Source organism: Pocillopora damicornis, chromosome 13 (assembly GCF_964200805.1).
Source record: "Pocillopora damicornis chromosome 13, jaPocDami1.2, whole genome shotgun sequence".
In the NCBI taxonomy this organism is placed as follows: domain Eukaryota; kingdom Metazoa; phylum Cnidaria; class Anthozoa; order Scleractinia; family Pocilloporidae; genus Pocillopora; species Pocillopora damicornis.
The window spans coordinates 20187341-20214378 of record NC_142682.1 but is presented as its reverse complement, the minus strand read 5'-3'; the positions used below and the strand labels follow the sequence as shown (position 1 = coordinate 20214378).

General features: G+C 37.3%; 3 protein-coding genes across 4 annotated transcripts in view; 2 read left to right on the top strand and 1 right to left on the bottom strand.

Annotated features, from left to right (window-relative positions):
- Window positions 1-8323, top strand: part of LOC113664423 (ras GTPase-activating protein-binding protein 2) — a 12855-nt gene extending 4532 nt beyond the window's left edge. Inside the window, exons 5-14 of the mRNA XM_027180027.2 lie at window positions 762-836; window positions 1618-1714; window positions 1923-2067; window positions 2530-2629; window positions 3071-3275; window positions 3807-3916; window positions 4432-4627; window positions 5708-5745; window positions 6045-6104; window positions 7462-8323. Of these exons, the coding sequence (XP_027035828.2) occupies window positions 762-836; window positions 1618-1714; window positions 1923-2067; window positions 2530-2629; window positions 3071-3275; window positions 3807-3916; window positions 4432-4627; window positions 5708-5745; window positions 6045-6104; window positions 7462-7776 (1341 nt within the window). The 3' untranslated portion in view covers window positions 7777-8323. The remainder of the gene's footprint in view (window positions 1-761; window positions 837-1617; window positions 1715-1922; window positions 2068-2529; window positions 2630-3070; window positions 3276-3806; window positions 3917-4431; window positions 4628-5707; window positions 5746-6044; window positions 6105-7461) is intronic.
- A 550-nt stretch (window positions 8324-8873) lies between these two features.
- LOC113687164 (heparan-sulfate 6-O-sulfotransferase 1-B) lies at window positions 8874-11946 on the top strand. Its single transcript, XM_089191576.1, has 2 exons — window positions 8874-9027; window positions 9259-11946. The coding sequence occupies exon 2, from the start codon at window positions 9571-9573 to the stop codon at window positions 10711-10713; it is 1143 nt and encodes a 380-aa protein (XP_089047702.1). The 5' UTR covers window positions 8874-9027; window positions 9259-9570; the 3' UTR covers window positions 10714-11946.
- Window positions 11947-12785: 839 nt separating this feature from the next.
- Window positions 12786-24969, bottom strand: LOC113664520 (mitochondrial sodium/calcium exchanger protein). Of its 2 annotated transcripts, none has more exons than XM_089191574.1 (18): window positions 24388-24969; window positions 23401-23679; window positions 22006-22155; window positions 21766-21818; window positions 21172-21229; window positions 20619-20733; window positions 19786-19956; window positions 18923-19036; window positions 18563-18730; window positions 17929-18015; window positions 17157-17290; window positions 16844-16976; window positions 16244-16365; window positions 15224-15301; window positions 15015-15090; window positions 14584-14664; window positions 14044-14111; window positions 12786-13895 (listed from the first exon to the last, which is right to left on the bottom strand). In XM_089191574.1, exons 2-18 carry the CDS (start codon window positions 23545-23547, stop codon window positions 13704-13706), a joined length of 1947 nt encoding a protein of 648 aa, XP_089047700.1. In that variant the 5' UTR covers window positions 23548-23679; window positions 24388-24969; the 3' UTR covers window positions 12786-13703. The 2 variants fall into 2 exon arrangements, with proteins under 2 accessions (XP_089047700.1, XP_089047701.1); XM_089191575.1 differs by having other exon boundaries at window positions 23401-23480.
- Window positions 24970-27038: the final 2069 nt, after the last annotated feature.

Genomic DNA, 27038 nt, shown 5'->3' with positions numbered 1-27038 from the left:
GACTAGAATGTTTCATCATAACCTTACCAAGAGATATATTGAATTAAAAAGATTTGCAAAGATAAATCCGTTGCAAACTTCCTCGTTAAGTTTGTTTCCAAAACGCAACAGATGCATCTCGATTGATAACTAGACGCCATCTTGGAATTAAGTGAGCTACAAAGTTGTATATTGTCCATTGTAGTGTCCACTTTGTAGCACGTTAAAGATCTTTTCCCAAACTTAATTTTGGAGGGTCTATCTAGAATGCTGATGGCTTAAAAGAAGGTTTTGTTTGTCTTTGAAAATGGCGACCAACTTTTTTTCACTTGGCTACCACTTTGAAGAATTTAGGAGCCAAGTGGCTATCAGAAAAAAAATTAATTTCATGCCCTGCATGCCTTTTAGTTTTAGTAGGAACTGCTAAATAGACTATACTTGTCTGCTTGTTAAGAGATATATTTTGTATCTCAGTGATTCATTTTTTGGGGGGCATTTCTTTACCTAAGTTGTAAGAAGTTGATTAATTCTTTAAAACGTTCAGATGTAGGTTGTAAGTTACATGCAGTAGTGTAGTAGAGAAGTGTTTAAAATCACAGAAACTACAAATTTCTATCAGTCTCTTGTAGTCATGGAAAGGAAATGTAAAAATTTTCATTGAGTGAAATCTCTACTGACTGAGGTGATGTTCTCAAGCATGTACTATCTGTACATGTATATCTGTGAATCCAATTTCTTGGAGAGCACTTATACTGTATTATTTGTTGTTTGATCTGTGGCAGGTGTCAGGTGAACTGTCCAATCATGGTCAGCCCATGAGAAGATTTATGCAGACCTTTGTTTTGGCTCCTGGCGAGGTAAGTACAGTCAAACCTGTATTCAGGAGCAGTGTGTTAAGCAGTTGCCCTGTATGAAGCAATCACTTTTCTATTTTTCCACTTAATTTAAGTAAAATATCAACCTGATAAGTGATAAGAATAAAGAAAAATATCAATTTGGGGACAGTTAGTTGATCCAATACTAAATTCTCTGCACTAACATCATAATAATTGTATAGTTGACAATAAGGAGAATAACAAATTTGATCTGGGAGCTAAAGGGTTAAGCAGTCAACCTGTATGAGGCAGTCATCCCACCATTCCTTGTGGATGATCACTTAACTCTTTCCTCCCTAACATCAGTATGCGTATTCTCCATACTACTCCCTAGACATTTCCAAGGGTTCTGACCAAGGAGAATTTGTTAAAAAATCAAGGGCTTCTTTAGTTGGTGATCATCTCCTTTATTCTCATGACCTTAATGTTTGATTGAGGGGTGTTGTTGTGAGGAGAAATAAGATTTTGTAAAAAAGGTTATGGTTAGATGTTAGTCACTCTTACAGGTTAAAGGGTTTAGTGCAGGTTCTACTGTACTTACCGCTGAGGATTTTTCAACCTATTCAGTTTTACTTTATGTAGAATCATCTGACAGAACATTTAAAAAAAATCAATATATTTGTCTAGCTAAGTAAACAATTTACTTTTTGAAACAGATAATACCTATGAATAAATATCTCTCTGGGAATTTTTTGGGTAAAATCAAGGTTATTGTCCATTTATACATATCACTCACAAACATAAGTTAATTTTGTTTGACCAGGGACCAAGAAAGTATTATGTCCATAATGACATATTCCGCTATCAAGATGAGGTGTTTTCTGAGGAGACAAGTGATGAGCCAGCTGATGGTACTGTTGGTAAGAAGAAGTATATCAATTGTTTCACTTTTTTAAGTCTTAAGCAACCATTTACCAGTGTCTCTGAAATTTTAATAGCCAGATTTTTTTCTACTGGCCATTATGACCAAAATAATTGCAGTGTTGAGTATTAAATGTTTTAAGTGATGGCTTTCTAAGAAGCTTGAATAAATGAAGTGTTAGTTACTACTGATGGTTTTTCTTGAAGATTCGGAGGGGGAAGAAGATGTTCCTCAACCAGGGCAAGTGAGCAACAATGTCAACAGCTACAGCCAACCTAACCAGGAGCAGGATGTGCCACAGGACAAGGCCAATGACAACTTGCATTACACAGACCAGGGACAAACCAATGGGTAATCATTGTCTTGGTTATAAAATGTTTTATGTTAAACATGGAAATGAAAACATACAAAGAGCTTGAGCTTTGAAAAAGGCAATGTTGATCTTTGAAATATATTTGATTCTTGGAGTTAGATATTCTCAGACCATGATTCATACAATAATGTACATCCTAGCCTCTGTGTGCTTGACTGAAAGACACTCTGTTATATTTGAAAAGAATGTAATATATGTAAAGAATCTTTTAGATAATAATGATTTAGCTTTACTATCAGTCCACACAGTAGTTCATAAATGTGAATAGCATGTTTTCCTTTCTTGTTTATACACGCACATACAGCTGTATGTACTTTGCATCTGTCCCATTACACTTGACCTGACAGGGGTTGGTATGTTATTATATGACTTTGAATTAGGCACATTTAAGATAAGGAAATTTTGATTGTCATTAATTTTCTCTCTTTTTATTTGTTCAGTCCTGGAGGGTTACTGAACCAAGATCCATTGCTAAATGATAATGTGGGTGATGAAGAATCCTCAGAACTGCAAGAAGTTGTCATTGACAAACAGCCCCAGGTAGATGGATAGTTACATTTTTTGTCATGATTGATCAGTAACAGCCACAGAGCAGATTGTAAAATTTGATTATTGGTGGGGAGGTCTTCCTAGCAAAGTTGTGTTATTTCCAGAATCACCTGGTACCTTAAGGATTCAGGCCCAAGAAGTCTGTTACTCCCAGCTCTTTACCCATTCTCCCATAAGATGTAAACATCAATTTTGAGCATTCTCTGCAATTCATTTATTGCAATTTTAGCTCTGAGAATATAGTTTTGAATAAAACAAAACTACTTTGTTGATATTTTTCTTACTTCTCACAACCTTTTTTCTTGAACAAATATGGATACTAGAAGAAGAAATTCCTTTCTGATAACTCCTAGGATTGAAAGGGTTAAAGCTTTCACTTATAAAAGCAATATCCTGGCTGCCCAAAGTTCTTTAATGTTGTGCTCTTTTCAGATTCCTCACCTTGAGCCAGTGAAAGAGACACCAGGTATTCAGCCCTTGGAGGAGAAGGAGCCTCTGTCTGCTGATGGACATCTTAATGATGCCCCTTATGATGAAGAGCCAGAAGAGGCTGAAGAGGAGGAGGAGGAGCTTGAGGGGCAAGGGTCTGAAACAGAGGCACCTTTAGAGGATATTTCTGGTGAACCAGCTGAGTCAGGTACATGTTTTACTGTTGCCTTAATAAGTAAACTCCCCAAACTGATTAAAATTTAACTCCTTCTTACAATGTTTCTACATTAACCTACAAACAGGTGACGAGAAAAGACAAATTTGTCTACAAGACAGTGTTATCTTGATTTAACATTGAATTCTCTGAACTAATTTGAATGGAAATGTAAAATTGCAATGAAACTGAGTTCATTGATAACTTTCATGTACTCCTTTAAATTCAAAGATCTGATTTGTAACCCTTCTTTCTCTCTTTTTTGTGACTTCTTGAGACAGTAAAGAGAATTTGGTGCTTTATCAAGTTGACACTGTCAGACTGATAAGTTGCCTATTCTTGTTATCTTTTTTTTTTGTTGGGGGGGGGGTGGTGGTGTATGATTGGAAATGGTCAGTGAAGTTCCTTATTGATTACATATGGTAGTTAAGGAGAAACATTTTTATTTTTATGTCAATAATTCTATGCAGGCATTCATAACATTGGATATGATTTTTTTTTTTTTATCTTGTGGTTTGATTGCAGTGCCAGAGAAGCCGAAGACCTGGGCAGCTCTTGCAGCATCTCGCACACCACCAGCTCAGTCTAGCTCAGCTCCATCCACAAACTCACGCCCAGTGCGTCAGGCTCAACAGGTAGCTTGAAAATGATAACATAACCAGCAGCAAGTGCTGGTCATTGCTGTTCAATTCCTCCACTCAATTTTGATATTTTGCAAAAGGGGAACTAAGAAACTACCAACTAGAGGATACTGCCTGCATCAAGCAACAACTTTCACAGAAATTCAGTACATAAGTGTATGTTCTTCAGTTGGACAAACAACCCTCTTCTTAATGTTGGTAACAATAAAATTGCACCAGATGAAAATTAATAGATGGATAAGTAAAGAACATTAAAAAAAAGCAATATTGGGGAAAAAATGGCAATCAACATTGAGAGGAGAGGTTAGTAAGTGTTTGTACATCCAACTTGATGGCAGCAGTATCTCTAAATCTTAGGATGAAATCTATTGGCAACACATGTTGTGGTATGCGAAGGACATGTTTTTCTGTCAAATCATTAGTCTGAATTGTGTTGTGCTTAAATATTTTCAGGCATGAAAGTATCTACTGCATCATGTTAATTTATTATTCCTTTTTTTTTTTTTCAGCCTCTTCCTCAGCCTGTCTTACAGCCACCACCAAGGCCCCAGCCTACTCCTGCCCGCTCATCTAAGGATGCTCGTGGGGGAATGAACACTAGAGATGCAAGGCTGACGGCTCGCAATGCTCCAGATAATCATCAAGTGTTTATTGGAAACTTGCCAGCAGGGGTCAAGGATGAAGAAGTGCGCAATGTGTTTTCTAGTGAGTACACATGTGGACAAATAAAAATATATATATATATATACATACATACATACATACATACATACATACATACATACATACATACATACATACATACATACATACATACATACATACATACATACATACATACATACATACATACATACATACATACATACATACATACATACATACATACATACATACATACATACATACATACATACATACATACATACATACATACATACATACATACATACATACATACATACATACATACATACATACATACATACATACATACATACATACATACATACATACATACATATGTCCTCTTTGATTAGAAGTAGTGTTATTAGAAGTTTTGAGTATTTTTTGCAAATTGTGCCTTATTTTGACAAGCCTGTAGGGAAAATCACAATACAAACAACGAGTAAAAATACTCAGCGATACTACACACCAAAATGTCTAATACCAGTGGTATTATCCAACTGCTTATTTTTCTGCTTAGTCTTTCTGTTCATTTCTCTTAGGGCAGGAAAAGCAAAGTGGATAGAAAAGCTTAGCATGCATAGCCAACTGGTTAAACAAGTTTTTTTACAGTATAAAATAACCAACTGTCCAAATAACCATACAATATCACAGGATATTTGTAGTCTATTTGCGCACTATTTGTACTCTACTTTGTGCAGAAAGAAAGATGTAAGACAAACAAAGATGTCAATTGCATGACATAGGAAATTTTAAAGTTTAGGATTTGAAACCAAGGTAGTTCCTTTTTTTGCATTCAGATGCATTAGTGACAGCCATTTAGAGAGTTTTTTTTTACAAGCTAGGCCTTATATTAGGATCATATGAAACAAGCCTGCTGCATTCTGCTAGGTCCTATGTAGAGCAGTAAAGCTGCAAATTTTATGCATCCATGTCAAATGAGGGATGTTTCAAAACATTCTTCTTGAGTTTGGGGCAGGAAATCTGAGTCCTGCATTAATCCTTGTTTATTCTGTCAGATGCTTGGATGTTTGTGACCCTCCTTGCATTATAATATATTCATGTATATTTATTTTTCACACTATCTTTCTCTTCCAGAGTATGGAACCATATTGGAAATCAGGCTAAATCCTAAGGTACTCGCCTCATTAATATACACGTTTTAAGCTTACTACAGATTATTTTTTCTGCTACTGTTGGCCATGGTTTTTTTAGCTTACATGAAGCTGTACCCTCCCCCCGCCAAGGAGAAACAAAGGCGAGGCTTCCGTTTCACAATCGGGGGAGGGTACGGTAACACGTAGGCTGTGGTTTTCTTCTGTTGTGTTTGTTTATTTGTTGGGTTGTTTGGTATCATTGAAGCCAGAATAATCAAAGATTCACTTAAACTATTTCCAACAGTCCTAATAAGTTTTCTTGTGTGTTATATTTGTAGAACTTTGGATTTGTGATTTTTAACAGCTCTGAACCAGTGGAACAAATTTTAATCAACAGAGTAAGTATCAATGTGAACAGGTACAACTATAAAGGTCATGCTTAAACAATTTCTTTAGGTTTTTTAAATCTTGAAATCTTTTGATAAGACTAGAGAGGATTGTATTTGAATGTTTAATATTTAGGGTGGTCTCTCTCGCATGGGGACTTTCCACTCTCCTATCGTCCAACCTTTGGCCAGACCTTCCCATCATCTTCTAACTTTATCATCATCATCATCATCATCGTCATCATTATTTTGAACAACAAATTGATTGAAATTTTTATTTTTATGATTCTCAATGTTAAAGACATAAATCCAGACCTCTTCTTGCCACCTCGTCTGTCAAATTCGATTGAAGTTAGTGGTCGAAAGTAATCGAGGGGGGAGGGGAGGGGGGAGAAGAATGGCTTTGCTTTTAAAATCTCCGTGTAGAAAACTTAATAAGTAATCATCTCATCCGACGGATACAAGACAATTTGGTTTTATCAGCTGATTTGATAATGTAAATTGGCCACCATAAAGAGTTCGCTTAAACGAAGGGCTAACGCTCTAAATGTCTGCTGTAGAAACTCTTGAAGGTTGCCAAATAGAGAATTATACATGGGCACGCATAGGTATGGAATTTCTCTTCGAGTGTTGAACTCGATAGCTCACGAGTGAGATGACGAGTTGAACACGAGAAAAGAAATTTCATATCTACAAGCAACCATGTACCATGTACATAAACACAATAGCCTTTTAATAACAAAAAAAGTCGACTTTATCAATGAATGAAAATAAAAGGATTAATGATCGCTGAATAAAAATTGTAAAGTGCGTTGGTGCTAAGGCTCAAGATGAAAAAATGCGTTGAAACACTACAAAAACAAACAATGGCCGTAGTTTTCAATATACAAAATTTTCAGTTATTGACTTGGTCCTTACCGACAAAAGAAATCTTTCAGATACACGGGCAAAATCGGCCTGTGGCAAATTTTCCAGTTATCGATTTTCGTTCTCAGCGATATCAAACACACGTAATAAAACGATATTTTTCACGTGTGTTAGTGCGGCTTTTCTTAGGAAATCCTTGTATAACACCGTAGTTAATATGATTATTAACATTATCAACTCAGTTTACAAAACCAAACTATCTTATTTTATCCCCCTACCACCGGCACAGCACCATAGTTTCTGTAAAAACTTGCTCCATTATTCAATCAGATACAAGATTGAAAGTCGCCCCAGACCCCGCTCTAGACAGAGGTACTTTCCGCTGTTGGGATTAGTTTGGTTTTGATGTAACGTCTCAATTGCAATGGACTATTCGAGTTCTTTGTAAACTGATATGTTACTAAAGAAATATGTAATATACACCTCTTTTCGTTTATTTTAGCCAATCAAAATCGGTAGCCACGAAATCAACATTGAAGAAAAGAAACCGAGCGGATCAGTTGGGCGTGGTGGTGGTGGCGGCGGCGGTGGAGCGAACCGTCCACGCGGTAGTTCTGGCGGTGGGGCCCGTGGAAACTCCCGCGGGGGTGCAAGTGGTGGTGGTGGACAAGCTGGCCGTGGAGGAAGTGGAGGGTCTCGTGCGAATAACCGAGGAGGATTTGGGACGGGTGGTGGCGCTGCAAGTGCAGGGTCTGGATCTAGTGGACGCGCAGGTGGTCGTCGAGACAGTGGTGGACGTGGTGGAAAATATAAGTGACTTTGTGACGAGATGTCCTACATTAGTATAAATAAATTATACCAAAAAAAAAATAAATGAAAAAAGTCAAACATTGCAACGAGCCATGGTGGCGTTAGCTTCGCCTCTCTTTTAAAGCATTTCTGTCCTCGTGTATCGTGTGATTGCTTCGTGCTACTTGCTCTGTGTTCGAGTCAAACGTCAAGTTTGCTTGCATTTTGTCTGCTGGCAGATATCCTTGAGAATGTTTTAGTTGCCATCTTTGAATCATAGCAATACAGAAAGTCACCGTGTGAGTGTGAGGTACACGGAATGTTCCACCGTGAGTTTATTGTCGTTATGTAGAACGCTAAAAGTGAAAACGTGAGACTTTTGTTGCCATGGACACGCTCATCTTCATACATCGCTACTGAACTTAGCGATCTTAATACGAAGCGAATTTGAGATTTAAAGAATTGTGAACTTTTTTAGAATAGGAACTCGTTATAAGGAAATACGATGTTTGCAGTATTTATATTGGATATCACTATTACGAATCACTGAGGAATTAAAAAGATAACTTGTGCAATATTGTAGCTTTGGTGCAATGCTTTTTTTAAGCTGTTTGCACCAGTCCCTTTTTTGTTGCTTTTGTTGTTTTATTTGTGTGGTTGTTTGTTTGTTTGTTTTGTTGGTGTGTTTTGTTTTCTCGGTGGTGCAGACAACTCGGGAGGCTATGTTTTCTTGCGGCGTTGGGTTGGGTAGGACCCGTTCAGGCAGGACAGCTTTTTCTCATAAAATACTCTTTGGCTCGCTGCCCGGCCCAAATTTTGCCCAATATGTAACCTCCCAGCCGGCACGAGACAGACGGGTGTGGGGAAAGCTGTAACGAGGTGTTACGACGCTGGGTTAAGTTGTCTCGAGGGCGAGGGATGTCTCGCGTACCCAAGACTAAATGAATGGGGCTGAATGTTCACAGCCTTCACGCCTCTCCTCGAATGTTGATAAACTTTCACCAAGGAGGAGCCCTACAGCTCGTTGATAGTTCTCTAGTTCTCTTTCTCTTGTTCACCCCTCGTTACTCGCGCCTATACGAACCTTGACTCCGCACAGGGATTAGAGGAGTCATGTCGGATCGTATTTACAGTTAGCCCTTTCCTCCCTGGCATCAGTATGCATATTCTCTATATGAGAGTGGATTCAAGGTTACCACAACTGAGTCGTTTGACGCGTAAAAATTTAATGGAGGGCTTCCAAGCGCCTTAAAAAGATGGGGGGAAGGTTTGCAAGCTGGTATGTTACTTATTGTAGATTATCCTATAAACGAAGATTAAAGACTTTCAGAAAAAGCAACAAGAAGGATGCCCAAGAAGAAACTCGCATTTAAGACCGTATTTGATAAGTCTTGACAAATGCTTGTTTCTACAAATCAACTGCCAATGCTCTTAGAAGCAGGTAGTCTGCCGAGATTGAACTTACGAACTTCTACAAAGTCAAAATATTTTTGTTTTGTTTTTTTGACAGCACGAGGTGAAGTCAGCCGGAGGGCATTCCAGACAAAGACAAAATAATTAATACCATTGGTTGCTTTTATCGACATTTGCATCCTGTGGGAACGTTGACAGGTTTCAAATGTCGTCTTTCAATTTTAGCGTGACTACAAGTATGAGAGAAATCATGCTAATTGCTGTCTGATATTTCGACTGTTCGTCGACAAACTGCTGTCGCTAGTAGCGAATTGTCGACAGGCCTGTACCGGACAGGGCTTAGAAATCGAGATTTTCCGGTGGTAAATACTCGATACTATAAACTCAAACCAAGCTTTGTTTCATAACGATGTCTCTGAGCTGTTTGGGTTGTAATTTAAAATACATTTTCGTGGCGGTTCTTTTTGTTTCCTTTACGACCTTGATGTTTTTGACTTTCAAGGGGGTCATGCTGCGAAGCACCGTCGTTCCTATTCGTCGCAACACTGTCGCCATTTTAAACAGGACAAACCCGAGCAAAACCGGGTGGCGCGAACACAAATTTGACATGCGAGGAAATGATGTTATGGTTTTCTTGCATATTCAGAAAACTGGAGGAACCATTTTTGGTAATCACCTCATCAAAGACTTAGATATAGAAAGGCCATGTGCTTGTACAAAGGAGTCACGCCGTTTGCCAAAGAAAGGATGGTCGCGAGTATGCCATTGTTTTCGACCAGGTTCTACCCGCATTTGGTTGTTTTCTCGATTTCATTTGGGCTGGCCGTGTGGACTCCACGCAGATTGGACCGAGCACAAAGAGTGTGTTCCAAAATATATGAACAAACGCGAAGGCCGCAATAAGTTGAGGAAGTTTATCTATATAACGATCTTAAGGGAACCAGTTTCGAGATTCGTAAGTGAATTTTACTTCGTCTTGAGAAAAGGTGATATGTGGAGAGGGGCAACCCTTCGATGTAATGGGCGATCCCCAACCAAAGAAGAACTTCCCCCGTGTTTCGAGAGGGAAAACCTGAGTGATATTACGTTCGAAGAATTTGTAGGCTGCCCGTGGAATCTTGCTTTCAATCGTCAAACACGAATGCTGGCCGATTTACGACGGGTGAATTGTTACAACACAACAGGAATTTCAACAGAAAAACGAGGAAAAGTTATGTTAGAAAGTGCCATGCGTAATTTGCGGGAAATGGCATTCTTTGGCTTAACAGAGTATCAAGAGGAAAGTCAATACTTGTTCGAGAAAACATTTGGATTAAAATTCCAAGATCCGTTTACGCAGTTCAACCTAAGCGAGACAACCGCCGGGACTAAGACACCCAAATTCAACAGCTCTATGTTAAGTCAGATAAAAGCTTTGAACTCACTCGATTTAAAACTTTACGAGTTCGCCAGAGACTTGTTTTTCAAACGTTCCAAACGTTTTAGAAAGACGGATAGAATCAGCATGAAAAAGAGATCATCTTCAATAAAAGATGTAGGTCAAGATTATTAAGGATCAATAAGAAACCCATTGTTGTGGTTTATGTTTCGCTAGATTTTGATTGACACCGCAAAGCGTCTTTCCAAATTACTTATCAATTCCCAAGTCATCCGTTTTAGCTACAAATCTCCTATGAGGATCATCTGATTCGGCTATGTCGATTAACCATGCCTTCGAATTTTACCTACGGTTTGTGTAAACTCTCACGGCAGCAGAAGTGCTGTTGTTTGCTAGGATGTCAGATGTCAATGCGCTCCTTCAGCACTACCGTCGTGCGCGCCGAAAAGTGTTTTCAACAATTTGCGGCTTAGCTCGTCCATATTCTTGATCCATTCTTCCGCTGTCAGCAGATCTCCATCCATCTAAAACTGGGTTGTCCCTGCTTAGAAATGGCTCAACTGTATGCAATGATTTTACGAACTGGATTTAGTTGAGTGATTTCATCGTCCTCTGGTGCTGTGGCTATGACTGGCAGGCACACACGGTATTAACGTAAATGGATTGTTCTCTTCCATCGCGACTGCTTAGCCCCAAGGAAAATCTCAACTCTGTAAGGCAATCGGTATCGTCAGGGGTTTCTTTTCAAACACCAGCTGTCTCGCAACACCACTGTATAACGTGACGTATGGCGTTGGAAAAAGAGAAAAAATGAGTGTTCTACGAGGATTCGACCTCTTATCACCTGATTTCGCGATCTAATGTTCTCTTTCTGAGATGAGAGAACTCGATTGTGAGTACGGAAACAAAGTAATTACAAGCTAAGTTGTTGTAAACGTGCGGACTAGAGAACTGTGACTTCATACTCCTGAGATCAACGAAACTCGAAATTATTGAGCCGATAAATAGATGAAGAATGAATGTGGATTTAAACTCGGTAGATACATAGTAGAGAACGAAAGATCTCAATTCATTTGACGACCAAAACTCTTTTAGGATCTATTTTCATCCCTAATATTACCATTTGTTACACCGGCTCTTATGATGAGCTACCGCCCGCCCCCCCGCCCCCCCCCCCCCCCCAAGGTTTTCACTTGCCAAAGCTCGAGGTTGATATCTTTCGTTCGGTGGCTGTTGATGACAGGTTTGAATGTGTTTGTTACAGATGTCAGTAGAAAGGTTGTCTTTCAGCCACCTCATCATTCGTTTGGAGCCTATAACATTAAATATCGAAGAAATGAAAAAGAAAATGATGAGTGATAAAAAATAATAATAAAATGAAAAATATGACTGAAGTTAAAGAAGAAAGTTTTCACCCCTCTATTTTTCGACTAAACAGACAAAGCAGGATATTTTCAATGGCAAAGATTGGCAAAACTATTTAACGTAATTCTAGGGTTTCAGTAATCAGAGGGACCGGTAAATCGATGTGAGATAAAGCGAGGAAACTGAATACAGGGAGTGTAGCGTAACGCAATTATCATCGTCCTTCTTTCCACGCTTTAATGAGCCTTGCTCTATCAAGCAACTGCACGCCTGCAAGCTGGCTCTAATTTGCGCTGCGGCACGAGCCAATATGTTTCGGGCCAGCGAGTGATGTAAGCACGCGGTGGGTCCACAGGATTTCAATTCAGAAACAATCATTTCTAGTGCCAGACCCCCTCCTGAACGTCTTGCACGCTCGCTCTCTTTCACTAACAGAATGCTTGAGAGTAAGCTACAACAAAACAAACGCTAGGGAATCTCTGGAACCTTTGAGAAATCTCTAACATAATTTCCCTAGTTGCGACAGTTGGTTCATAGACTAAACTACATCTGTGAAAAGCTACCGGGCAGTGGTGACGGGCGGAGAAGGGCGGGGCAGCAGGCGGCAGGAAAAAAATGACAGGGGTAACTGTTGTTCCTTATAACTAACGCCAAACGTGCTTCACCTGACATTCCCTCTGATGAACCAAATTTGGCATCATAGTTTGTTAAAAAGAGAAGACTGGAGGTTCACTAATCGATAAGAATGTCAATCTTTTGATGAACCTTTGTTTTAAACTGTGACGTTTTGACATTTGCTCGTCTTCCTTTTGTCATGAATATCGTTGACCATTGCTATGGTGGGAGGGAGGACGGTTTTTCTTTGAGACGAAATCTTCTTCAAGAACGTTATTTAATCAATATTATAATTTGTTTAATAACATTTTTCTCTGAATTCGTTCACCCTTAATAAGTCAACTCAAATTTTTCCTTACATTTAGACATCATCACTAAAATATACATTTCGTCAAAAACTGATAAAAATTTATTTGGAGACCTCTGAATTCTCCAGTACATATTAAAAATTCTGACTTTAAGCTTATCATCTCGACATTTTAACAACTATTATTTGTAAAAAAAAAAACTACACTCATTTACCATATTACTCTGACCACCTCACTTGGGTGATCACGAAGAGATCACTAAAGCTGTGCTCATTTCTGTAGTTAACATACCTACCTATTCTTCTTTTCTTTTGACATTTATTAGTGATTCACTGATATAATTTTGCACCTGCCATTTTAAATACCCGTATTTACATTACCTTTTGGTAAAAAAAGTTCTAAAAATTCATTACAACCTAAATAATGATTGAATAATTTTATGATTCTGGATCCTAAAACGTAAAAGCATTTGAATTAAAAAATCAGCAAGTGAATGAAAACGATTCCTTTTGTCCTACGACAAGTCTGAAGGCTGCCGTCCGACACAAATTTAGTGAAATGTTTAGTTTTCTAGACGCGAGATATTTTTTTTTTGACAAATACTTTACTGTAATACTTGAAGAACCTAAACGTTAACTTACATGGCCCACTTCAGAAGTTCCAAGATAGTTCCTTGAGGTTTTACCATCATGATATGTCATTTCCTCGTTTGACAAAAAACTTAAGCGTTTATCCTAGATAAAAAAACTTTCCTGTCAGACAGAATTCATTAACCAAACTTTACCGAGCCCTTAATTCGAATACAAAAATATCTTCAGTGGTACGATTAGAAAAAATCACCTAAATTGTCACTCTAAGAAATATGATAATCTGCCGTCACTGATGATGAGCATGTTGAACAGCTGTTGCCACGGATACTGCTAAATAGGCCAGGTACAGTGTTAAAAGATACGCGCCATACATCCGGGGCACTCTGAATCCCATTAAAGGAATACAGATGGCAGACGAGCTGAGACTGGCAGCTAGAAATGCAGCTGAGATTATGTATTGGTTATCTTGGTGATGTAACTATAAAAAATGACATAATGGAGAAAAATTGGGGAAAAGTGAGGTTTGTAAAACGGTTTGCACGAGAGCAATGTTACACCGATGATGCAGAATGTCGTAACTACTGGCCGACACTTAAAGTTATTGGAGTAGTAAAGTAAGTACTTACATGTATCAGATGTTGACTATCTGTTACAGTGACGTAAGTACATGGTATACCAATACCTAGTAACATATCTAAATAAATGATCAGGAAACATTTATATTCAAACGTATTACAATGTTGCTTCAAATTTTCCCGATGAGACTATACCATTTCATTAATGTGAGCGCAAATGCACTGAATCCGTAGACAAGGAACAAGTTTTCACAGGGAAGGAGTCCCAATGCGTCTAGTAGGATACCAAAGCCGCATGCGCTGTTGCCAACTCACTAAGAAACTTTTGAATCCACTACACATGTCGTAAGAATGAGGAGCTGTTGAGTTCGTTTCATTCACGCGTAAGCGAATCATAAAATATACAAGGGTCGCTTTTTACCACCAACGCTTCTAGTGCTTCTGTAGTGGTATCTTTGCAGGTTCATAATTCTTTGATGGGTGAAGAACTCATTAAAATCTAACATTGACAAAATTTCCCAAGCTCGCAAAGCGTTTGCGCGTCTAGAGCAACACACTGACAACGATTCACACTCATCACAGAAAGGATACTTAACAAAGGACCTGCGAAGCAGGCTGATACAGCCATTTGACCAAATCCCTGCTTTGCCATGGCGGTATTTGATATTAAATCTGCGAGGATGAAATGAGAATAATGTAACAAAATAAAACGCAAGGGTTACTACTTAGTATTTAATCAACATGTATTATTGGTAGAACTTTCGATATCTAGAAAAAAGATCATGTCACTTTATTTCTGTATTCCTTATTTGTTTGTTTGTTCTAATTTTTTTTGAAGAGGACGTTCTCTTTTAATTCTGTGGTAATTAGTAATTCATACATGTGAAAGACACAAGGACATTGCTGATAGACTAAATTTCGAGTTTATATAAAACTGTATGTATGTATGCAGGTAAAATGATTTCCTAAACTGATTTCAGCAAACAGGAACTGATAAGAACAAGGGAAGAGTCCAAACTTACCACCTAAACTGTTTCCCCATGCAAGAAAAGTAAGGCCAAGAATTGCATCACTTAAACCAAGCACGATACCGAACATCTTCAGATCAAAGAATGGAAACAAAATCAAAGTCGCAAGTCTAAAGAAAATGCCCCATAAGATTTACATCGGGGTGTCAAATAGGGCGCCCAAAATTCGCAAAGCATAACTGACAACAAGAGGTCTTCTATACCTTGAGAAGGTTGACAATCTCATTTGCTGTGATGTAAATCCAAACCACGGAAACCACAAACGCCAGATAGGCAAACAACTGATGAGAAATTCGATAACGTAATAAGACTAGTAAGTGATCAATTTTAAATCTCATATTGCTGTATCTATACCTGAGAAGACTGAAACTGATTTATTAACGTTTTGCCAGAATCTACCGATCAGGAGTGATGATTAGGATGCGACTGTTTCGCACCACGGGTTTGGGTACTACTACTGATTTTAAAGATTCACCAGGAAAAAAAAAGTCCTCAGGGTCTACCAATTTTTATAACTAGTTTATTCAACGAGTTTTCCCTTGCACACGCGCTTGCTAGTCAACTGAAAGCAAAAAATACACGAGAGGATCGCCTATATCGGTTATAACAAAACCAGAAGCGACAAAAAAGCTTTTTAGAATACGTACAGTGTTGATATAATCACAATTCTGGAAGACGTCATCCCGCTGAAGACGCGATATTATACCAGTCCTTGCACAAAGGCAGAAAACACACTTTTCGAATAAAGCAAAGTCCTTTCAACCTGATCTCGGATTCCCTACTGCTGCTTTCTTAATCTAACTCACCTATATGAACTAATCTTGACAGCCCCTGATATCTTACGCAAACAAAAAAATGCTTTATCTTAAATAAACAAAAAATGCTTGATTAAAAACATCTGTCGGCGAAGTGCAAAACAGCGATCAAGAGTGGAAATCCTTCCAACACATTGTTTAATGAAAAATTCGGAAAGATTTCCGTATGACTCCGTGTTGTTCTAAAACAAAGCATTACTCTCGGAGGTAAGCCATTGTTTTCACTGTTTTTTTGCTTTTATCAAATAACTGCATGCGTAATAAAGTATGGGTCATAAAGAAATCTTGCCAAACTTTTGATCTTTATCAATAAAAAGTCCTGAACTATACAACTTTAAAAATGTGATTTTTCTTAACTTGCAGATGTCTCTAAAAATACCTTCCTGAGTAACATTTAAAAGTTCTTACCGAATGGCCCCGAGGCCTCTTTTCACTCTTTGTTGTCATAGCAACAATCAAAGCTAGAACCAGTCCAGCGCAGAGAGCCAGGGCCCAGGCAGGAAGTTTTCCACCAATCATATGACTATAATCTTAAAAAAAATCTCATCAGTGCATGTTTATTAATAAAATAACCCTCCAGTTTTCGTTACGCGAAAGATCTCTAAATATTAAAATTTCACCGTGTTAAAAAAATGTTTCCCCGTAAGCCCTGTTCATCCTGTAAAATAGCTTCTGTTTAAAAGAAAAAAATTACCATTTTTTTCAAAGAGAGAGTTTAACATGACGGAATTGTTTTGCTCGCTAGTTTTTCTTTGTTTTTTTTTTAAGGTTTAGTCTTTTTCTTAGCTAGGGGTCTGTATCTTGTGGAAGAAACCTGTTCAGTGGGGACAATACATCTCTTAATAATTTCCTCAATTCACAAGTCGGGAGGGGTGGCAGAGAGCCACATGATGAAAAATTCCCCCAGGATGTTATAGCTGCTCATTAACGGGAAGTTATGCAGTGAGAAACATCGAGTTCATAAGTAATCTTGTCGTGAGACAACATCGTGAGATAAGAAATCCTTACTATTTGTAGCCACGACACCAAACACAGGCATTGTTAAGCAATGTAAAACATTCAGCCATTTATTCCAATTATGCTCCTCTTCATCATAATCCACCACTGGTATGGTAAGATTCAAACAAAATACTGCTGGAGCCTGCAATCATCGAGAAAATATCTTACTGAATAAATAAGTGCTTGCCCAGGGAATTCGTATGATAATATGTTAGAGGGAGGGTTGTCCATTTCTTGCTTTTTATATGCTCATTTGAGACCATACCAAAAATTGAGTCAAATTTTAATCTCAGTTACAGCATTACAGATAAAAATTTCTTACCTTACAAACCATAAAGCATTTCTTGAAAAAGTTACTCCTGTTCCATTCTTCACGGTCAATTGGTTCCAGGCCAAAGAGAAATTTTCTCCAAGCACTAATTTTCCGTTTACCTCCCAAAAGAGGGAAATCTTCCTCTGAAGGAGAAAATTATTAACATTAGTGGACCATGATTCAATCTCTTTGCCTCATGCTGTTTATTATCTTGAGCATCTGGTAAGTTAGGGAAGTGCAGTTGACCAGTGTATGAACTTTAACCCCTTCACTGCCCGTGGGAAATGCCAAATTTTTCTCAAATGTGAACGATGAACAATTAGACCACGTATAATATATCATTTTGAAGGTATTTTCAGAGGTATGCAATAAATGACACCAGCAGTTTTGAAGGAGGAAACGGAAAGACTGAGAAGTGCCTTAAGTGAAAAATAAAAAACGTTGAAATTTTTCGTTTGCCTCGTACATATAGGGTATACCACTAAACTATAGCTTAACCTCAGAAGCTCTCAGAGCATTGATTGTTATAAGATATTACCTTGACAAAACCGTAAAAAGACAAAAAGTTCCAAAGGTTACAGGAGTGGTAAACCAAGTCTTACAATGAAGAGGGCTATGATTTTATGCATTTTAATGATCTTTTAGTTGTGAACATTTCAGAAAGAAGATAAAATATTGAGCATGTAACGGCATCTCGTGACATATGGCTTTCCCAGGCATTAAAGGGTGAGGGGAAGCTAACCAAGTGCTTAAAACAAATAAACACTTGCTATACAATTACCTGAATCGGATGAATACTGCCTGGTAAGGGCTGGGGCGTTTTGAAATGCTGGAGCTATGAGGGTATTCTCAGAAGAAATCAGGGCACCTATAAAAAGAGGAAAGTACAAGTTTGATATTTGAGTGCAGAAAAGTCTTCTTTGATGTCCTTACGGCAGATATTGTGTGACCCAGCCATACACTTGCTTCAGAAATTATGAAATTCAACCTATGTATATATGGAAGATTTCATGCTGCACCACTGTGCACTGTGTTCTTGGGCAAGACACTTCACTCTCAGAGCTTCTCTCCACACAAGAAGTATAAACTGTAACAGTTGCCCAAAAAGACTGTCAGGGGAACCTTATGACATGTTAGTGGGAGGGGGAAGGTGGATGACCTGAGCCTGACTTGAATGATAACCCCATCCCTGGGAAGTAGCAATTATAGTTCTGGTTGCTTCATGCTACAAAACCACAATAGGCTCTGGCTTAATTGCTTCACATCCTATTTCCTACTGCCAATGGATTGGATACCACAACTGAATTGACATAAAATACTTCCATTAGGCATGTCAAATTTTGCTTGTTACCCACAACTAATGGTAATTTTATTGTGAGGCTGAGCTGCATGTAACTTTATCACTGTAACAGTACCTGAGATCATACTATGAGGCGTAAGAGAAATGTTTCTGCGGGGGACATAATTTTTTTGTGAATTAACACTTGAAGCCCAGCTGGAGTGTTCATTAGCATCTCCCACAGTATCCAATTGTCTTCTTGCTCCTGCTGAGTTGCTTGTGTCAAATAATTCTCCTCTGGATGCTGTTCATTAAAATGGAAATTTTCAATTTAAATCAATATGTCCACAATTTTTGGGGTGTGTTTGCAAAGTAGACAAGGCGCATACAAATAAATATGTGGTATTTATTTAACATTTATGTAATCAGTCTTATAATGTATATTATTTAAAATGTGACTGTACTCCCATGGGTGATAAAAAGGTTGAAAACAAACCTATCTTTGAATCAGGTTGTATTTCCACTTGCACTGCCTTCCTTTTCCACCCCTGGTAGATGTAGCGTGCAATAATAACCACAGCGATGTACACAACATAAAGCGCTATGAAACCTTTTTAATAAGGGAGAGATTACAAATGAGTGAAGCTAGAGTAAGTCTCTTTGAGCTCTTATACTCCTAGAAGTGATTAACAAGTAACTTCTCCCCATGATATCAATACAGTTTTCAGCAAACTGGTGGTGAGAATACTCAAACTTGTCTGGTGGAGGTTTTTATTTGGTCATTCTAAAACTATATTCTCATAACCATTTTACGCTGCCAGAGGGGTGAATTAACAATTAGATGTTGAGAGTGAACATATTACAAATGGGTTTTCAATGACTCATTATCATTAGGCAGTATCACAGAATAACTCCTTTGCATTTCCAAAATTAAATGTAATGTTTTTCTTTTTTAACTGATGCAGAGGTAGATAAACTGGGTTAGATTGCTGTTAGTTCAAGAGTTTCTTTAAGATGGTGAAATAACCATTAGCCATTGGCAACAAAGAATAAATGAAAACAACAGGAACTACAATGCCTGAGGTACAACAGTCTTGAAAAATCCCACCACAACAAAAATCCTACTTCTTGAGTATACAGCTTACATCAGTATTTTCCCTAAATTTGGTTAGAAAATTTAGAGCAATTTCTTTTTAACTTAAAAGGTTTTCACCTTTGATAAAACAAATTTAAAGTTTAAAAAACTTTGTAAGACAATAAAACAAGCAGTAAAAATGACATGATCATTATTTCATGTTCAGTTATTAATAATACTTATCTTGGAGCTTTCACCATATCTTTAAGTTAATAATATTTTACCTATTGCCACTGCCATTGTAATTTTTTGCCTGTACAAGGTAATAAAAGCCCATGACACAGCACCCAAGTAGAATAATACGTCCCTGGTAAAAGGACGGTTTGTCAGGGTAAGGTCATTTGAGATAAATGATATTACCCCAACAACCACTGTTGTTACAAAAATACCAGCACCTGAACAAATAAGATCAATAGAAAAAGTTACAGATATGTAATTCAGTGTCTCCTTTCAGATCTGATTTACTTACATTTGATTGAGCTTTAAAAGAAAACTCTCATCTTGTGGTTTAAAAGAATACTTTTAACTCTACCCATGACTTCACTCATATTGTTCAAAGATTTAACTTTTTCAACTATCGCCAAGGGACTAATTTTTTTTTTCTTTTTTGGGACAGTCCATATCAACTGAATATACTTGATTGGATAAAACAGTATCTGGATTAAACCTGCACCATAAGCATGTACTATTACATTACTTTAAAATACAGCTGTAGATTCTTGCATCCTTTTGCTGTTGAGCAAAACAATCGATGGTACACTGCATATGCTGCAGTTTAAAATTAATTCAGATTTTAATATCATCTAAAACTTGTTCAATTTGCTTTTTCCTTGTGTAAAGACATTGGTAGTGCAGCCTGGACAAAGGTATAAAACTGTCTATTAGATCAAAATCAAGTTGACCAGAGATCCATTTAAACTTCAACACAAACTTTCATAAGATGTTTCATAATTACAAGACAAGAAGCACATAATTAGACGCAAACTATAACCTAAGGTTATTCAAATCAAGGGTCATCCTTGGGTTGGATTTGTGCTAAAGATTTTGTGCAGCTTACCAAAGAGGGCTTGTATCACAAGCTGTACTCCACTTTGATCTCTGTTCTGAGTGAAACCTGCCAGAGAACTAAAGATGTCAGGAGCACCATTGCCAAAAGCAAGGAATGTAACTCCCTGGAGTGTGTAACTTTGTTAAGGAAACTCATTGTGAACTCCAGTGGTTGGGCTTCTCCCAGTCCTTTGGACATGTAAAAAGTAGTTTAAAAGAAGCTATTTACTAGCTTTAACCCCAAAAAAGATAGAAAAAGCCTCCATAGAACTACTTCACTTTCGATAATGAGTTTGAGATTTCTATCATTTGAGAGTTGAAGAGAGAGAGGCCCAAAGTGACGATCAGGCAAACACATTGAGAACAAAATTGAGAAACACATTGAGAACTTGAACTGTTTTTCACCATTTTAAATCTGCCAGCTTTTCAAACCTTAACTACCAGGTAGAATTCCAACCAGTACATTTATACTACTCTGACTAATACTGTGGTATATGCAGGCTTACGTGCTTAAGCCTGATTAATTTTGAGAGAGATAAAGATGAAGGTTGAGTAAAGGATACGGCAATGTTCTGGCTGATTCCTAAAGTTCTAGAAATCACTGTTAAAGATGGACAGAGGCTGCAAGGGAAACAGTCCATGTACAATGAATTTCCCAAAATTAAGTTTATTCAAAGAAAAAAAGTTTATCCATAAAAATCATTGAAGGATATCTCCTGATTGAACACATCTTCCAACTAAACATCAGACAAGGATATGAATATAATTACAAAGATATGAATGTGAAAAGCATATTGTAAAACAAATTTTTATGTAATTCTTCACAGAAAGTCATCAACACCAGAAACCCAACCACCATGTCAAACTTACAACCAAGTTCAAGACCACTGTGGTTTCACTACAATTTACCCTTTCACTCCCAAGATCTACTTAGTAATTCTCCTTACCATCTGTCAAACATTGCTTATAATTGAAGTTCTGAGAATTAAATGACAAATCTATGGTAATCCCATTAAAAATTGATATTTTTCTTTATTCTCATTACTCAAATGTCTGCTTGGTATTGATATCTTAGAGAGAAATTTTGTCTTGGTCTGACTGCTGGATGTGAAATGGTCAACATAACACAACCTAAAGAGAGTAGTTTTCCAACTCACTAGTCATCTGCTGTCAGTCCAAGGGTGATGAATAGAAACACCAGCCATATACCCTAGTAAAAAGAAGTTATAAAAATTGCAATATACACTAAATAATTATTTTGTCTTTCAAAATTATTTTAGATAATAGCACATGCCGACCAGTTACAGCTTTGAGACTAAATTTTTCCTGAGAGCTAGCCAATGCCCTGATAATGTTATAATAATTTACAGTAGTGCTGCAAAAGTAAAAGTACTCACAAGTAAACAGTAGGCAAGAGGACAAACTTTACTTGAAAACCAACAGTAAACAATCTGCATGTAGGGTATAGATCCTTCATTACAACTTGGATGCGACTTGACAAACTGGCAGCGGTATGAATTATTTATGCCACGCACAGAAGAACAATGCTGTCAGTAAAGGAGGAACCAATAAAAATAGTCAGTAAGTTGGTAATAGAGAGCTTTTGAAAAACCATGAAATAAATAATACACCTTTTTGCTGTAATAGAGTTTTAAGTCAGCTACAGCACCATAGCAAGACATAACCATTTATAAAGAATCAATATGGTCATTTTGAGCTCTGTGATGTTGAATAGATGTTCTGGGGTATGATTTACGACGAGGATTAAGTTCCTCCCTTCTACAACCCTTTTTTAATAATAATATGTTATATGTTATTATTTAAATAAAGTTGTTATAATAAATAAATAAAATGTTCTTGTTTGCTCTACTAGTATCAGGGATAAAGTAGAAACCAAAAGCCTAGCCCCAATAAGGATTGAAACTTCTGCTTTTGTGATCAAATGGTCTACCACCGAGGTACAAAGCACTGAGGTATAAAGAAATCCTTGGTGAGTTTGGCCAATAGTCACTAGAATTTATCCAACACAATGGTTACCAGACTACCATTGCATTTCAACTCCTTGTGCCGGACAAGATTTTTTCTTTGTCTGATGCTGGTACGAGATGATGTCATCTTTCTTTAATTAACTACTGATCAATCAACCTGTTTGCTAATATCCTCCTCTGCAGAACTTCAATATGAGAACTACTGAGCAGATAATTGCATGACTCATCCTCCTGTGACTGATGAGAATGGTTTCAGCCAATTAGCTCAACTCCAAAATAGATTTTGAGCGTGTTATGTTGAGGGATTTCATATTTTATCTGGTACGAGATCCTTATGCTGCATTACATCAATACATATTCATGAATATTCAGGATTTTTGAAATACAGGAAATCTGTTGTTCCATTAATTTCGTGACAACTTGTCAGTCCAAAATTATGTACCAGGTGATCGTGTTACTCAGTGCAAGTCAGTCACCCAGTGCAAGGTTAACGTAAAAAGGCAGGATCGAACTTCTATATTGGCAATTGACCCCACAGATTAACAACATAAGACAATAAAGGAAAAAGGAAATACTCCGTGATGTTTTACTTTCGAAATGGAAATATGGATTAAATTTAATATAAGCTGAGCATTACTAAGCATATTCATTTAGTAGGGCTACACGATCGCTGAATACCACTTGGTTACCGTAATTCGTTCTACTTTTCATCCCTCATATCTTCCTGTATACAAGAATATTTTGAGGTCTATTGAAATTGCGCGAATATAGGCTTTACTGTTAACGCAGCTCTACTAGGCTGACCTGTTGTTGATTTTCATCTGAATCTGCTTCCAAAAGCTTTCGAATGTTTCTAATACCCTGCTGAAGATGTGAAGAAGTCCCTTGCAGTGAAATGAGAGAGATCGTCAATATAAGTGTCCCAAACACTTTCGAGGATGACTTCGGCATATCTGTTCTTGGTACAAATTGTATGAAGCTGACTACAAGGGTCTAAGAATTTTGCTTCACTTTCAAAGAAATTTGTTTTAAAGAAAAGATGACGAATGCCTTCTCTCGAGCCGACGGTGACTTTCACCTAGACTGGAAAGTGATAAAGTAGTAAGCGTGGACTTTCTGTTTCTAAACACAGACTGTACCGTAAAGCGCCATTAATAGATTGTTTTCAGTCACGTGATCTCATTTTAAGTGAAGTATATACAAGCATGTGTGGGGTGCTATATAACAATAGGACAATATCATATAACAACAAATATTTGCTGTAAATGAAATATTTAAGGCTATGATGAATATATGCATAGCATTGTTTCGTATCAGTTTGGAGCTAATCACATATATATTCATCCAATTACAAAGATATTTAGAGTATGCGGAAATATTTACGTCCTTTTTCACTCACAAATATCTAGGACAATGCAAAATTATACATAGATCATTGTTTACAAATTAATACGGTTATTATGCAGGCTATCAAGTTGGGTCAGCGGTGATACTTTACTTTATTGTAATATAAGTATGTCATGTATGGGGAATTATTATGTCCTCAATGTAGACTCCGTCCAAGAGATGAGTTTAAACTTTATTCCACATTCACAATCAATCGAGTAAATTGAACGCATCCGATTACGTTGAAGACGAAGGTAAAAATGATGTAAATGATGTAATTGATGTAATCGATGAAAAGGTGAAATGATGGTTCGACTAAAAGGAAAAATTACGACTATAAATTATAATAGATCTAAGAAAATTGACAAACGAAATGAAAACAAAAAAAAAAGACTAGCGACTTACAAATATTTCCTCCTATTGATGTGAACGGGTCGAGTAAAATAAACGATGATTTGAAAACATGATCTTGCCGTGACGAAAGCCAACACTGAATATATAATACACTGAAAAACTAGAACTTAAAGGCGTTATCAAAAGAGTCACATGAAGATTAAGGTTAAAATTTAAATCGAGAGTAACGCACTTACGTGACCGGTCACGCACGTTTGAATCTTACACTCAATACATATTATGTCCTATACTTTACATACATAAAATGTCCTATACTTCACTTATAATTTCCTACACATACAGTGCAAAAGAAGACTAGATACAACTATACACAGCTATACAGAGCTATAAACAATCATACAGAGCTATACACAGCTACACAGAGCTTTGCACAGCTATACAGGGCCATATAAGGCTATACACAGCTATGAAGAGTTATACAGCGCTATACACAGCTATACAGAGATATACACAGCTTTACACGGTTATACAGGGCTATACACAGCTATGCAGAGCTATACACAGCTATACAGACATACACACAGCTAAACAAGTCGAATACAGGGCCATACACAGCTATACTGAGACAAACACAGTAAACAATTCGTTCAGCGGTAATACTAAGATTGCATTCAGCTTCATGTCAAATGGATCGAGTTGTAATATTCTGGTCGCACCTTTGTGAAAGCCTAACGTCAAAAGTGATTGCATTGTAGTAGATGGTATTGAAATATCGAAGAGAAATATATCACCTGGATTAAGATCAGATTATGTCAGTGCGTGTTATTAACTGCCAGTTATTAGAGACTTTGAACTTGTTCATGCAGTTTTTTAATCATCAAAGACAAAATGTCGGGGAGCCAATTTTATTGTCAAAGATTGCCTTGAAATCTTAAATTCGTTTTTTCTTTCATAATCCCTAAAACATAAACCCAAATATTTATCCTTTTGTTATATCAATGTTGTTGTTGGTTTCGGATGAAAGAGAGCTTGAAAATTTTTGAAGAAGGTCTCATTTTCATATGGTCATCGAATTGCGGTGAAACGTTTTAGGTTACATTATTTCACAGAGACAATAATATTCTCCGGGTCGTGAGAGGGTATTTGGCGTTTTGACACCAAGACTAAGAGCTGACCGGCTACTCATTCTGCACACAATTTTTTTAAATTCGTTATTGATCTTGCTGCTTAAGAATATGAACAGCCACGGGTTGATCTGTTGGCGCTACCAAACTAGAAAACGAACGGTACTTTTTAAAACTGACATGTTTCGACAGTTCTGTCATCTTCAGTTCTGAATTATACAAAGTACAAAGTTGAATTTAAAGTGTGTAACAAAATGCTGATCGGACAAAACCTTACCCTTAGAGTTCATCGAAAAATACGAGGTTTTAGATGTTGGCAACTATCTCGATGATATACTTCAACTGTTGTCGATACAAACGCCCAAACGTGAAAGCTTTTAAGTGGCCTTAGTAGCTGGTACCATTATTTGGGGGCATGGGATACTGTGAAAGATTCTTTTTGATTGCGATAGCCATGAATAAATACCCAGAGCTTACTTCGTTGGACGTTTTAAACATGTTTTGATGATTATTGGGAAATTTACATATTTTTCACGACCTGCTAGTTAATAATTCCTCGACCTTTGAAATGCGCATACATATAACTCGTTTAAGATGCGTTCAGTGCAAATGAACGTTATTTACACCTTAATGTTTATCCCCGTTGTTCGTGTCTTATGATTCAAAACCTCTTGGTTTATTTGAAAAGATTTGATCCCAGATTCTAACTCGCCATCTCCTTTATACCCTCGGTAAAGTGTCTTACAGTGTCGGTGGATTTTGGTGTCTTTCAAATCTCTGTTTCCTTTATGACAGGCTATGTTACTTGATTACATTTATCCTTCAACCTATCTATCATATATACAAATCTACATTTCATAATTCTATCAGTTTGATCAGTTTTATATCAAGAGATACTTAAGTCGTGCCTGTGCTTTTATAGAAATCTACAGGAAAAGTAGCTCATCTTAGTAGTAGTTCTCTTTTTAAAATAGATCGAAGACACAGTAAAGATTTTGATTCGTCAAAATAATGTTTTAAAATATTTCTCTGCAGGTACGCTTGAATTGTTGACACAGACAGCGAAAAAAAACTGCAGTTGTCTTGTGAGCAACCGTCACTGCTTTTTCGGTTTTTTTCGTTTTTTGTTTTTATTTTTGTTTTCTTTTTACGGTCAGTTCAACCCTTAAAGAAAGACCTAGAGCAGGGTTACAACTCCATTGCTAGTTTCTTCAACTGACTGTCAGAGAGATAAGTGACACGAACTCTTGGCTAAACTTGACGGGAAATTTGCAGCAAAGCATACTAAATAAGCACTTTTATCAGAGGTCCGATCCATTACCACAGAATATCATGCATGACAATGAATTTAGTGTGTTTAAGCGTAAACGCTGACTAAGGTTCTGCAATGGTCACCAGATGCACGAGAACAATATAATGATTTCTCGTAGGTCATGGTTGATTGCCAACGAGTCAGCCGAGCGAAGCGCGAGGATTTTGTGTATGCAGAAAAAATTTCGAGCGCTCCAGAGAAAATGTAACGTAAGGTAAGGGAACAAAGTCAGAGTGCCATGGTCGAGTCGAGCTAGATCAATCCTT